Source organism: Harpia harpyja, chromosome 4 (genome assembly GCF_026419915.1).
Source record: "Harpia harpyja isolate bHarHar1 chromosome 4, bHarHar1 primary haplotype, whole genome shotgun sequence".
Taxonomy (NCBI): Eukaryota; Metazoa; Chordata; class Aves; order Accipitriformes; family Accipitridae; genus Harpia; species Harpia harpyja.
In genome coordinates this window covers 54,441,468-54,456,455 of record NC_068943.1, presented here as the reverse complement: position 1 = coordinate 54,456,455, position 14,988 = coordinate 54,441,468, and the positions used below count along the sequence as shown (strand labels likewise).

At 36.5% G+C, this 14,988-nt stretch overlaps 1 protein-coding gene across 8 annotated transcripts in view; it reads right to left on the bottom strand.

The window, feature by feature from the left end:
• The window catches only part of SLX4IP (SLX4 interacting protein), an 82,913-nt gene that overhangs the window by 22,255 nt on the left and 45,670 nt on the right, over positions 1-14,988 (bottom strand). For all 8 annotated transcript variants that reach the window (XM_052784087.1, XM_052784088.1, XM_052784092.1 and 5 more), the window contains one exon: positions 14,305-14,428. In XM_052784087.1, the coding sequence (XP_052640047.1) occupies positions 14,305-14,428 (124 nt within the window). The remainder of the gene's footprint in view (positions 1-14,304; positions 14,429-14,988) is intronic.

The following is a 14,988-nucleotide window of genomic DNA, read 5'->3' as shown; positions in this document are numbered from 1 at the left end:
AAAACAAAACAAGAAACCCCAATCCAACAAAATAAATAGACCCTGAAGCCCAAAATGTGACTGAATAAAAGTGGTTCTAGAAAAGCCACAGTTCAGTTTCAGCTGAAATATGTACCAGTGAGAGCTGCCTTTTAAGGGAATGGTAATTTGCCCTGCTTGTTATATTTCATAGTCCCACAACACCGGGAGGAAGTATCAGACACTGACTCTTTACTGTAAGACTATCCAGCAACACTTGTTTTCCAAAGGAGTCACAGCCAAGCTGACTTGCGCTTCCAGAAGGCTGCCAAGAAGAGGCTGTGGTACAGCGTGGAGCAGCAGGAAGCCCTCTCCCACAGCTATTACGGACCATTCATCTGGGAGCCTGGGAAAATGCCTCTGAGCTGCTGAGTTATCTGGAGCAGCCTGGCAGGTGTTCACTTCCCAGCACAATCTGGCACCTGCATGGCTCTGTAACTAAATTCAGGCAGGTCTTCTCCAAAGTTACAGTACAAGCCTAAGGAGGCTGACTGCCCCCCAAACATTTCCATATCTGACAGGCACCTATTTCTCATTGCACAGTATTTTTATACCATCTTTAAAAAACACCTATTTTTTCCTCTCGCCCTAGACGTTTCACATTTCTGACAGGTTGTTCTGGATTAGGACTGCCTCTATGTTTGGAAAGTAACAACAAAGTAAATCATTGCAACACATAGGTATTAAAAAAATAAGAGGATGAATTTCTTATGTTACACTGTGAAAGTAAATACATAGGTGCATTAGACTTTCTGAAACACTATACTGTACATTAAAAAAAAAAAATCTACATTTTGCTTACACTAATTATTCCATACAGATTAAGCTATACTAGTAATAATGTTTACAGTATATAGAGCTTTTCATCTTCAAAGTGCTCTACAGACATATTATTACACTGCTTTTTAGCAGTCATATTTCTCCACTTAAAATTCTTCACCACCAAATCCAAATTCCTGATTGTTTGTAAACAAAACCAAAAGGAACATTTTATTCTAAACCTACTGTTAATCATGCAGCTTTCCTTCCCCCAAACAAATGTTCATATTCATAGCATGTACTCCAGAGTAAGTTGCCATTTCTAATTTAGAAGAGATTCAAAACCAAACATTGGCATGTAAGTTTAAGCCCAAATCTAGGATAGGCCAGGGACAGCAGATGCAAGACAGCACATACAAAAAGCCATCAAGACTTCCTGAGCCTTTTCTGGTGTTTGGAATGGGTACAGAATTTCTGTATCATCTCAGACACACACAACACACACACACTCCAAAAAAAAAAAAAATCAACTTCATAGTTAATGACAACAAGCATCTTCACCTACTGCAAATTTTTATACACTAAATAGTGGGTTTCAGAACAACTCAAACAGCTCAGGATGGCATCCATTCTTTCCATCTATTATGCCTTCAGTTCAAAGAATTTTTAGATGATTTTTTAAAATTTTCATTATTTCAAGTGATAATCACAAGCAAGTACACAGGAAAATGTGTACTGATCAATGTAAAATAAAGCCCATAAACTTTTAAAAAATGTTTAATACTGAAGAAAAAACATTCAGGCCATTAAATTTAGATACATAAAATTGGGATTAAAAACAAAAACAAAAACAAACCATGACTTGGGTGCAGTATTGAGTATTGCTGCAGGGCCTGATTTTGCAAACTCTAATACTTGTAAATAAATTCAGTGATGTGATCTGCCTCTGTCTTTTTCCAGGGTGCCTTACAGTCAGCTTAAACCAAGCATAGACAAAAACAGATTACTGATTTTCTTCTCCTTACTGTTTCACAATTTTATTAGTATTAGTGCTATTCTTCTATCTGCTAAAACTTCTGAACACAGGCCAGTTGCCAACACAAATAGGTGAGAGATCTGTCCCATCAAAGATGTGGGGACAAGATTTAGTTCCTATCAGGGAACAGGGTCCCTGACTGGAATAAAGACATTAAACTTTAAATGAATTTGATCGAGACAGGATGAGATACACCTAGCAGAATCCTCTCTGCTATCAGAATATTGATAGCTGGACATGGCACACTGTCTAAAACCTTTAGAATATGAATCATTAACAGTGAAACTGGACTGAGCCATTTTATGAAATCCAAGAGTAGGGTTGTAGGGCTCTCCTCTAGCAGGAAAGGTGTGGAATTTACTCCAAAATCAGAACTATACTGGCCAAACTGGATCCAGGATAAGGCATTTCTTAGCCTGCTTGTCATGGGTATTCTGGAGGAAAGAACAGAGAAGAAAAGCATGTATGAGGCCATCTGGCTGCAAGATGATAAATGCACCAGATGGTGGTCCTGAGAACACACCAGCTCTGAAGGAAAAAGACCATCTTCCCCTCAGTAATACTTGAGATGGAGATGCAGGCTGATCCAGTCCTGAAAAACAGCTCTTAAGATACAGTCTCTCAATATCCATTCATAATGTATAAGCAATAATAGCTAGCACCACCTGCTAATACATTCAAACAGATAAACATAGAGCAATATATTTGATGGTCCATGTACCATTATCACAGACAACTGTTTTCTAATAGGAGACAAGATTTGATTTCACCCTTTTCTTGATCTCAGACTCAATGACCGTTTTATTAATTGTATGTGATGGGCGTTAACACATGAACTGAAAGCTATTTATGAATCCTCACTGTTTTGAGCATACAAACTGTATTCCAGAGGAAGCCACGTGCCTGGACTTCTTTAACCACTGGAACGAGTCCGAAAACTGAGAGAAAGGCTGAGAAAGGCATCTGTCGCTACCAGCCAAAAGGCAGAAAGAACTGGAAAACAAACCCTGTGGTAAACGCTGTCTGACAAGTCAGCAACAGAGGAGAATCTAAAGTCTCTTCAAAGTGGCTGTATCTCCATGAAGCAGCAACTTCGTTAAAAACTGTCTGATACCACATTGGCACATCAAGCTGAGCACCTCCCCCAAAGTGGCCAGACACAGCTGTATCCAAATGGAGCAATGTCACTTACATTACTGAATTCCTCGCAGTGATAAAAGTAAGGTAGAATCTAGCTAAAATGAAACACAGACACTGTGATAGTGACAAGTTTGACTTCCAGGGCACTAGGGAATGCATACAGCGGCCTTTAAAACACATGCCTCTTTCAAAAAATACATCCTTTCAGCCTAACTGTCTCTGTGGTTTTTTCCTTGAGGATATCCATGAGCTTCATGAAATTTTTTGATGCCATGAAATACTTGAAAGTGAGGATTTTGTATTTTAACTGTCAGGAATCTCTACAAAGCAAAGTCTCTTCTAGCACAAAACTCAATGAAAATGTGGAAATGAGCCTTTCAGAATTTAAGAGACATGACTGGTTCCCCTTATTGTTCATTAGAACAACATTATCGTGGGTGCCAATACTATGATGCTGAAAGATTTTCAAATAAAGTCAACCAAATCCTCCACAGGTCTCCAGGCTCTGTTTTTTTCCCTGGCAATAGGATATAACTTCTGCTAAACTTTTTCCCTGAGAGGAAAGGGTTTTAGCCCTATAGCTCCCACAGCTGACAAGACTTTCATCTTCTACTAATAACAAGGTGTCTAGGCAAGGGTCACTAAAAATGTCAGGAATATATTGCATCACGTGGCTACAAAACCTATGGGTTTGGTGAAAAAAGTCCAACAGTCTGCCACTGGAGACATGACAGGACAGAATGAGAGGGAAAGAAAAGCTAGTAGCAGGTATCTTCAGCAGAACTTTAAAAAGATGGCATGAACGTGAAAAGGTAGTTTCTTCAAAGCTGATCTTGATGTATAGCAGTAATAAATGTTCTTGACTTTCTTTTTTGAGGACTCCTGTTAGGATAGCCCAGTGGAGCTAAGAGGTAGATATTGATGGTCATGACTCCTCTTTTCTTCTACCCTATCATCTAGAGAACACTTCAAAAGAAAGTGAGTTCTAAGAGACAAGTGTGGACTTGAACCAGCGCACATTTCACACTGTTGTCTGAATAAAGCAAGTTGTGCCAGAGGGTCACGGGTTTTTGTCTTTTCAACACAACAGGCTCTTGCCAGGTTTATAACAACTCAGAATATAAGAAAATTCTGGAGCATAGCAAATAGGTGGAAAGTCACCACAATGGAGCCTTCCGTATTTTCTCTTTTTGCTGAAACCAGGACAAAATGCTGGGAAATAGACCATAATTAAGTCAGCTGCTGAAAGGCTCTATTTCCAAATAACTCTCAATTTCTTTCTGCTCTCACAAGCTCTGATGCAAAGAGGATACCACCAAAAAGACCAAGAATGACCCATGATTGTGATCATCTGATCAGCACCACTCAGCTCCACCAGTGAAGCAGGTGCTTGTTGTGGTACAAAGAGCTGGAGACCGACTGCAAAATGGTTTGTAACAAACTGCTCATTTTAGCTTACTCAAGAGTGCAGTGTTGTAAGGGTCCACCTGAATTATGCAGCTCAGTATCCTGCAGTTTCTAGCATCAGTGTAACAGATGCTAAGTGCAAAAGAAAGTAAACAGAACATCCTCTTTCTCAATATTAAATACCAAATTTAAGGATTTTTATATAAAAGACCAAAACCCATGAACCTGTCTTGTGCCATGGGAAGACAACAGAAAACAAGACAGGCATTGCCCATATCCTATGACACACACACAGGCACACAAAAAAAAGAAAACTATCTTAATTAAAAGAATAAGAGAAAGATACTCTGTAAACAAATACAAGATGGTCACGTTCTATCCTCTCTAAAGCAAGCTTCATCATTTAAGCAACTTTGTTTTCCATAGATTTGTATAGTGAATATTTCACAGGTAGAATGTGTCTCTCTGAATAAATGTAATTTGCTTTGCATTAGAATATCTCTTATCTGTTTGAAGTTGATGGAATACCTCAAGTTCTGTTACTATGCCCACAATGTATATTCAAGATTGCACTGGACTTTTTTTCCTCCTCAAGTATTTATTTGCTGCACTACTAAATGTTTATTTACTTCTACACATTTTTAATAAATTAAAGCCTGGGCCCTGCAAAGCTTTACTGGTGTAGTTTTGTTTATGGTCTGTCACTTGTCCCTTTGTAGTAAATAGAAATACTCAAGTGTGTAATAAATACAACATATCTAGTACCTTCAATGGTGAATCAAATGCACATAACTGCTCTCCCTGAACTACTTCTGCAAAGAAAGTATGCATAACTTTTTGCAGGAATTAGCCCTCCATCTCTATCTGCACAGATTTCTGTAAAGCCTCATAAAAATTTTCCAAATATAAACCCACCCACAAAAATGTTTGCAATTTAAAAATCTGTATTTTCTCTCTACCTTTGTCATATGATAATGACATTTAAGAACAAAAGAACAAAGGAGAGTATTATTGTGTAATATGGTAACATGGAAAGTTTAAAAGAAATTCCCGTTCATATTTAACCATGAAATTACACCCACAATTACTTCCAGTTATAATGAAAACAGAAAGGACTTCAATGTTCAACACATAGCTATAATGATTTTCTTAAAATGCAATGACGATTTTTGTTTTTCTTGGACTGCTGGTGATAGTTTGGGGACTTTTATATTGAGACTTTTAGGGAATGCAAGAGTTAAAGATGTGTAATACAGATTTTCTCACAGTTTAAAGAGAGCAAAACAACACATTTAGGAAACCAGACAGCTAAAAGGTCAAAACGTTACACTTCCAGGTCAAACTTCTGGTTGCAATTAAGTAAATTCCTCCAAACATTTCTAGGGAAATCATATTTCTTTTAGGTTTTATTTCAAATCCCTATTCTTTCTTGCTTACATTGTAACCAAAACAATATTGCTCTCTTTAGAAACGTTTAATAAAGCATACTTAACTTTTTTTTTTAATAAAAGGAACCTGACATTTCATCTCAAAATAAAAATCAAATCCTTATTTTTTTATCTCATTTAATATACAGTTGAATTAATTAAAAAAAAAGGCAAAAGAAGCTATCAAACCTAGCTAATTTTTAAAAAAACAGATGCAGTTTTTCTTTTTCCCCTTAGAAATCACATATCCTTTTTCATCCACTTTCATTATCTGTATTTTCATAGCAGAGTTTGGTTTGGGGTTTCTGGGGTTTTTACTAAATCAAGCTATTTTCCCCCTACCGTGCAGTAATTAAAAAAACCCCTCAAACCCAAGATGCTGACAATGGTCCTGATGTAAATGCTTACATGCCTGCTAAAACATGCCAGCAATCTCATGACTCCTATCTCTGCCCAACAAGACTACTTAGGTCTAAAACCAGAGAATCTCTGCCCCAGTAACATAGAGATTTTCAGAGTTTTTTTCAGAAGTCCCAAATGCACAGCCACCACAGCCACACACAGACACAGCATTATCTGCACAGGGACAACAAGCACAACAGGAATGCAGCATATGTGGTTTTTGTAACACACAAGAGGTAGACCTGGTATGCATCTAAACAACACAACACACTATGTATGTTAGTAAGTGATATATGCAATCATACGTACCCAAGCTGAAAAAATGAAATCCTAAAGGTGTACTCAATACTACATTAAAAATTTAGCCAAACACAGAAGATACAACCAGATTCAGACATTATTTGCAAACACTTTACTTCAGCAGAACGCACATATTATGCTAAACTGCCCTCACTATCTGCAGCATATTCCAGGCAGCACAGTCTTCGAGCTATCCCACACACATATTTGTAAAGGTCAGACAGCTAAGGAAAGTCAGGTCTACCATACTGACCAAATAATTTCTTCTCTGGTATTTTAGACATTCCAATGCAAGGAATTTGAGCATTAAATGCAGACCACAGAATCTATAAAATGCTTCTAGAAGAAATCCTATTTGCCAGGTTCACAAAGGATGATAATTTAAAGTCAAATTTATTATTCAGAAGATTTCAACTGAAACAGTAAGCACTCAAAAAACCCCAAGCCTATCTGCTACCTATTCCAGCTGTGCATAATGCTTAAATAGGTCCATAGAAGCTGTACACTGATATCCTATCCTCTGCATTCCTGCTTCCAAGTGACTACAGAAGCTTTAAAAAACTATACAGAGCACACAAGAAAGAGTACCTTCAAGAGGAACAGATGTTACAAAGAAGAATCAGGCAGTCAAATAAGAAATGGTAAGTGCTTAAGGACAGATTTCAAAATCACTCCGTGAGGATTCCAAAAATGCTGAATTCCCAGTTGGGACAAACAGATGCTAAGGGCTGTTTCAAAAGGTAGCTGTATGTTCCCTGGCCTAGATGAGAGTCACTTTGATATTCTCAAGTGAATATCAAATCAGAAATTAAAGGTAGGGTTCATCTTGCCTAACTTGCAACATCTGCACCAAACTAATATCCTAAACTTCATTTTTAGCTGATAGATATTAATTCCCTATTAACTTCTAGCCAGCTTTGATAAACTGAAAGAGGAGACATAATTCCACTTTGTAAATACACATGATGAATGAATACTTTTTGCCTAACTATATAATGAAAGCTCCAAAGATAAACTTTAAATTTGCATAAATATATGTGCCTTTGCATAAACGGAAGTGCTAACAGCAAAATTACTATGCAGAAGTACTTGGATGCTACAGAAAGACCTTTATAGCTTATATAGGAGTGTAAGATAGTAGCTGTCAACATTTGTGCGTGCAAGCACACATTTTTTTGCACACACACACATACTTAAGAGTAATTTTCATAATTTTTTTTCTTTTCATAAAATGAAAAGAATCATATGCAAACAAGAGACAAACAAAAGATGGAAGCAAGAGATGGAAGCAAGAGAAAGAAACAGAATGAACCAAGGCAGATAGTAATTAAAGATTATAGGTCAAGGCTGTTTTCAAAACCAACACCAAATTTCTTTTCACAAAAATATACCAAATTAAACAATTCTCCTGTTGTTTTCAATAAATATTGCTTTTCAATACAATACTAACTACATAAACCACTTTATTAAGGGTATCTTTGAAATAAATACACTATTTAATTTCCTATCCAAGACCATCCAAGAGCTGCAACTAGGGAAGATGTAAAATAAGGAGAAGGCATTCAACCCACCTGGTGCTGCAGCTGCAAATGTCCCATGTAAGACAGGGATAGCAATTGCTGAAGTCTCTGCAAGTATCAGTGTAATAACAGGAAGACAAAGGTAGGTCCTTCAATCTAGAAAGTGCAGAACTTTCTCTGACAGTCTTTGAAACACAGTGACTCTCTCTGACATACTAATGAGTTTTCAGTTTATAGTGCAGGCTTTTTCCAGAAAAGTACCATGATAAGAAAGGCCACACTGGGTAAGATCAAGGTCCATACAGCTAAATGCCTTGCATGTAGAAGTTGCTCTAACTGGCTACAAGGGGAGACTAAATACAAGAGCGAAGTGCATGTGATTATTTTCCCAATACTCTCCCAGAATCCAAGCACTCTCAGCTCAGGCCTTTATTGAACCACAGGAGATTTGTGAATTCTGTACCCTCCCTGGATTACTCTCCCATGTTCTTGTGGACTCAGTGTAAGCTTTTATCATACCCATTATCCTTTGACAAAGAGTTCCACAGTTCTGCTAACTACCATGGCACTTCCAATACCTTCATTTGATGCCCTCTTGTTCTCAAATTGGAAGAGAATGAGATAAGAAACGATTTTGTAGATCTCTGTTGTGTTCCTCCTAATTCATATATTTTCCAAGCTGAAGAGTCCTAGCACACTTAACTGTTCCCCGTATTTGGCATGTTCCCCTTATTTGGCATGTTCCCTGTATTGTATTTCCTCATCTTGGATCATCTTTGTTGCCCTTCTTGGAGTTTTTCCCAATTCTATTCTATTATAATCTAAGGTAAGAAAAAAAAATCCCTAAAAAGAAGATACCCAAACAGTGCGTAAGTATGGGGTTTTTGTTCTTGTCAAATATCCTCTACCCTGAGAAAAGAACAACAACAAAAAAATCAGATATATAAACTTGATCTTCTAGAAGAAAAATGTTTTCATGAAAAAAGATGCCTTTATTCCCCATTATCTGGCTGTAAAAAATGGAAAAAATTAATCTAAGGCAAATACAGGAAATATTAAGTACAAGATACTAATCAAAACATTTTTCATAAGTTCTCGCATAAGTTACTGCATACTTCAGGGAGCTATGAGGCTCTGTTTTCACAGACAGATGACTGTAAGTTTAAAGTTCACAAAGGTCTGCAGGACTTGGCCACAAATCATAAATGAGTCCGCTGTAAAGAAGCTGCAATATAATTCTTTTGAGAGACAGAAATTATGATGTGCAACTGCAAACATCAAAGTTCATTTAAAAGACTTCTGTCCTTCTCAGTCCCCTATGGTAGCTTATCTGCCATAGCTTACTTTCCCTCCAGTTGCACCCATCAAATTTTTGGGGAGTTGCTCTTTAAGCAAGACAGGTAAAATTATTCTAGCTAAAACCAAAAAAACCCACTGTTTCATAGCAAAGGAGTAAGAGTTAACAGCTGGGAGGGTGGGAATAAATCAGTTTTGCTGCTACAGGATTGTAACATGGAACATTCCCTATGAACGTCTTACACAATTCATGTTCTGCAGTAATAGTGAACACTCCTAAAGCAAACTAGGGCAGTCTGAAAAGGGTGTTTTCCTTAAAAATATCATAATGCTTAAATTAAAATGCAAGGCCGGAACAGTTTGGAGTATTTACCATCATGATTTATTGTATATTTTTGTGAACTTACAGGAGCCAAACAAATAGTTTCATTAGGAACAGAAATGTATTTTCTTATTAAATGGTATCTCATGCACTTTTTATACTAAATAAGATGTGAACTTTGGCTCCAGATCTTTGTATGGCTGAACTATTCTTAATAGCGCTTGTACTTCTTCCAGTTTCCCATTTTAGTAAGCTTATCAGAAGTTAATGTCTAAAAAGTTAATGTCTGAGACTTCTACCTGTTAATAAAGTTCAATCACATTTGCAAAAAGCAACAGGGGTAAAAGGTGGACAAACAGACACACACAGAGAAAACATGGTCACAATAAGCCCCATTTCCTTAGAAAACTAGGTTAAAAATATAAAAAAAAAGATACACAATCCCAGAAAAAGCAGATAAAATCAAGCTGGGAGCTCATTGTGCCATATGACAGCATGCTAATTATTTTCACTGTAGAAGAGACTGTACAATAAAAAGATCTGAAATCAGAGCAAAAATGTTTCACCCTTAAGCCAAGAAAAACAACAAGGATGCTAGGGAAGGAATGAGAAAGGATCTGAAAATTACTTGTAGGATAAGCATAGTTAACTTTTTCCTCCCTCAAGAGGGGGAAGAAGGTCAGTTTATGAGATACCTTCTTCCTTCCTTCCATTTCAAACACGGACATTTCTACCAGCCATATTTTCTTTCCACATCCTCCTTTTTGTTTTGTCTGTGCCCACATAAACTTTGCCTTTTTCCTCAATTTGCCACAGTCCTCCCTTTGTCATTCTCCTGTATTTAATATCTGCACTCTGTCCTCTTTATAGTTTCTTGTTACTTAATTCTCATTGGTCTTAATCAAAACCAGCCACCTTCTGCAGAACACAAAAAAACAGGCTCTGCTTTTAGCTTGTTTAAGTCTACAGTAGGTGAGCATTATGACACACTAACATGCTTGACATCACTAAAACCCAGTACGTGTTATTGAATAGCACAAGTGGTGCAAAGTGAAAACGCATGGTGCATATATATAAAAACATAAGTTCTAACTTTAAAGATTATACATTTGTAAAGTGAAGTAGCGGGTTTTTTTTAACAAGACAAATTCACTAATACATGGACTTTGTTATTGGATGGCTTACATTCATTGAACTTCAAATAATGCAAGCAAACCATACCTGATCGATGCCTTTCTTGCATGATTTTGGCCATGCAGATTGGATCCAGGCAAAATTAAATCTTTGAAAATCTACCCCATATTAATTTTCTCTTAAAAAAATAAAACAAACCAAAATCAAACACGTTTGGACATTAATTAAACACAGGAAACAGAGTTTATACCAAAGCCTATGTCCAAAGACTAAATTAAAGCTTACTTTGGCAAATCGTTCATACTGGCCATTTGGGAGGGGTGGGGAAATTGTTCAGACAGAAGGAAGAATAGGAAGAACTTGCTTGTCTTGGCTACTTTTTCTCATTTTTCCATTCTTTCTTTCTTTCTTCTCCTGTGTGTAACACCCACAGATTTCCTAATGAGATGGTATGCGACCCACCACACACTGCCGTGTGGGTGTAACTTAAATGAAAAAGAAATGTAAATTAACAACATGCATGGATATTTATATTATGTGCCACAAAACTGTAAGGTGGTATTAAATAATACTAATATTAAACATAATATTAATACTACAAAGAATTTGTGATAGGTGAAAATTTTCTCTTCAAAATAGTTGCAGTAACCAGCTTAACAACAGCCTTCTCTGCTCAACAGATCTAGACAGCAGGACAAGATCTGCTCATCAAAGTAAGGTAGCTTAGCTTCTATTTCTGAAGAAAATCCTAATATAACATGCTTTGATATTAGAGGTAGCCTGAAATCGTACTAATGCTGGTCTGATAATTCTGATTCTAATAAATTTTGAATACATCCTGCAATGTGGACAGCAAACCAATTAAAATTGACCTGAAAAGACGCAAGTTCAAATAGGGGTGGAACACTGACGTGGGATACTTGAAGCAGTAAATAACCAGCTAATAAGCATCTTAATGTTCCTTCTATAGATACACTCTTCCTTACAATAGCGGAGGTTTTACAGCAGTAAAATGCTAGACACAGAGTTGCATAACTTTGACCAAAAGAAACCACATTCAGTTTGAAGAGCTCAAAAACTTTTAATAACCTCCAAATGCAACAATAGCTGAAAGCTTAAACATTTCACCAGCAGCACCTACAGTATGTGTATGTAGTTAGCCACATACCAAGTTTGTGCATTTCTTTCCATGCTACAAAATACTGTCAGCCAAACACTGGCCAGATACCTTGCACTTAGCCTGTTCGTGAAAAAACACAAAAACATATCACTGTACTCTACAAACAGAACCTGTGATCCTAGAGAGGAAGGAAAAACACAAGAGGTTTTGGAGCCATGTTCTTGTGGTTCACCTAAAAGGGTCAGTCCCTTAGAGGTAGGTCCCAGTTTCTCCAGTGAACACCCATCTATTCTGTTATTTCCTTCTCAGGTAAGAACAGACTTGAATGTAACTTGAATAAACTTGATTCTTGGACTGGAACAAAGCACTCCTTTCTTACAAATTACAGCCCTGAGCAAAGCAGGCTGAGAGAAGAGGAAAGAGATGGATTTGGAAATTAAGTTCAACATGAATGTTCGTTATCACAGACTGTTTTCTTCCTTTATTTTTTTAGTGTTAATTAATGACAGTGAGAATAACTGCAGAAAACTGATGGAACAGTAATTCTGCCTCATCCAAAGTAAATATTCTTTAATCTAAAACTGTCACAGATCTTACTGATGACCTCCTCAAATGCACATCCTTAAGTTTTTCATTTTCAGGAAGCAGAAGATCAGTTCACAATCCTGGGACAGCATACCAGTATTTTTACTGAAAAGTTCATGATATAAAAGAAAACATAAGACCCTAAAAATCTCACAAACACCTTCGAATTAGTGTTGCATCTGTCTGCATAGATAAAAACAATTATTATGTTAGGCAGTTTTATCTTACAACATCATTGTTTTTGAAAACCTACTTTTTACTAAGGCAGCAAACTTTAAAAAATAAATAATAAAAAATATCACACTGTAAAAAAGAACACAGAAAAACCTGAACAAATCTCAGAAATTCTGATCCCACCCTCTGTAATGTCCCTCTGCTTTCACTGTAAGAAAATTGTTTGTTCACTCAAAACCAGAAAAGTACGGGGGTCTGAAAGTTCATGTGTTTTATAAACATTGATACTATTTTAAAGGGATAAAATGTAGTTACAACTTGCAAGGAAAAAAAGGGTTTGAAAGTCCTTCAGTGTCCTGAAGCACTTTTGCTCATGCAGTATTGTGTTCTTGTGGGTGGAAGAAAACCCTCTTGTCATGCCATGACAATCCGGCTCCCACATATGCCTAAAATTTTGCAATAATAAGCCAACCATACAGTATTTAACCTGCATTTTCTTTATTAAAAACGCTCATTACTATTGATAATAGTGTTTAAAGCTGCAACCATCAACTAGAATTCTACAGGAATATACCTTTTCAATAACTGAAAACATTTTGAGAGGCAAAGTATTTGTTCAGAATTAAATTTGTTAACATAATAGACACTGAATTCAAAAATTTGTATCAGTATACTGATTGTACATTGCAAGTATGTAATTACATTCATTGTGGAATTCATATTTCAGTAGAGATCTATATCAGTATATTTAAGGAAATGTGAAAAACTGTAGCCAACCCAGGGCTTTACTATTGCAGCCGGTTGGCTTTACTATTGCAGCCCTTCTCTTCCGTGACAAGTTTATAACATGCTCCAGGCTGGTAATAAAAAAAGTCATTATTTCCTAAGAACTATTTAAAAATAAATTGCTTGTGTGATATAACTCCAACAGATAAGCCTATCAACTTTAAAACCCACCACGATGACCACAACAGCTAGTGAAATAACATTAAACAAAAACTGGCAAGCCATTTAGCCCCAAAGCTGATTTAACATTAGAGCACAAGCTATAGTGATCATTATCTTTAGTTTCAAACATGCATGTACTGAAATTGCACCTATTAGTCTCACCACCCTCACACACACCAAAAAAAGTTCCAATTGTGTAAATGCTCTTAATACTACTGTTCTCTTCTGCACAGTCACTACCCCCAAGGTCACTGACACTACTGCCAAACCTGCAATAACGCCGGTGAAATGACAAATGCTGTTTATCACATCATAGCAACTTTTTGAGACAGAAGAGATGGTCAGAAGAGGGACATTATTTCTAAATAAGAAACTTCTAAACTAAATGTTCAAGTGGAAAGGAGACTTAACAAACCAGCAAGATTTCCATCAATTTTGGAGGACCCAGGATTATACCATTTATTCTTTTTAATTCTAATGATAGGCTCTCATACTAATAGTACAAGCACTATGCTCATTTTTCAGGAACACAAAAAATTAAAACCCACTTTCTTTTTTCAGTAACACAGCTGAAGTAATTTCAGACCCAAACACCAGCTGTTTCAGACTTACTGGCTTTCCCAATGGCAAATTTCTCATGGAAAAAATAAAGAACCGCAGTTTCCACCATACTTTATCTTACTTTATCTCACAATAACTTAAAGAATTTATTTTACCAGTAAGAAACAAAGGACCAGATGGTGCGTGTTCCATTGATTTCCATTGACCACGTTGTTTAGGCGCTTCCAAGTAGTGTTTGACCCTTGAAGCAACAACTTCTTCTAGCAGCATGCAGACCTCCTGCAAGAGTAACCATTGGCCTATTTAGATCTACAGTTACATACATGCCCACAGACACACAGAAGAAATCAATACAAATAAAATCACATAAAAAGGAAAAACATTATCTGCAATTAAGTACTGGTATTACATAGAGGTGAAGCATGCATAATTTAGGAAATTAATGGGGCAGTCAAACAATTTTGTTACAAAAGAAGAAAGGAAGGACATTATGAAATTCTCACTTGGCAGATGAAATACATTATATTACGATACTAATAATTTTTGAACAGCAAATTAGTTTCATTTGTATGCAAAGTAGGAAAAATACATGTTAAAAATGTATCATAACATTAGGTATTTAAGGAAAATATGAGTAAAAATCATCCCAGGAATTGTCAACACACTATTTCTCCGCAAGAATCCTTATACACCACAAAGGATATTTTAGTTCAATTCAGTGTAATTTTGGGGGGAAGACTCAGAGCTAATTAGGTCACAGCAACCTAATTTCTCTAGTTCATTTTTATTTTTCTGCTTCTAAACATAACTGTCCGTATCTTTCATATTTCCTTCAGCAA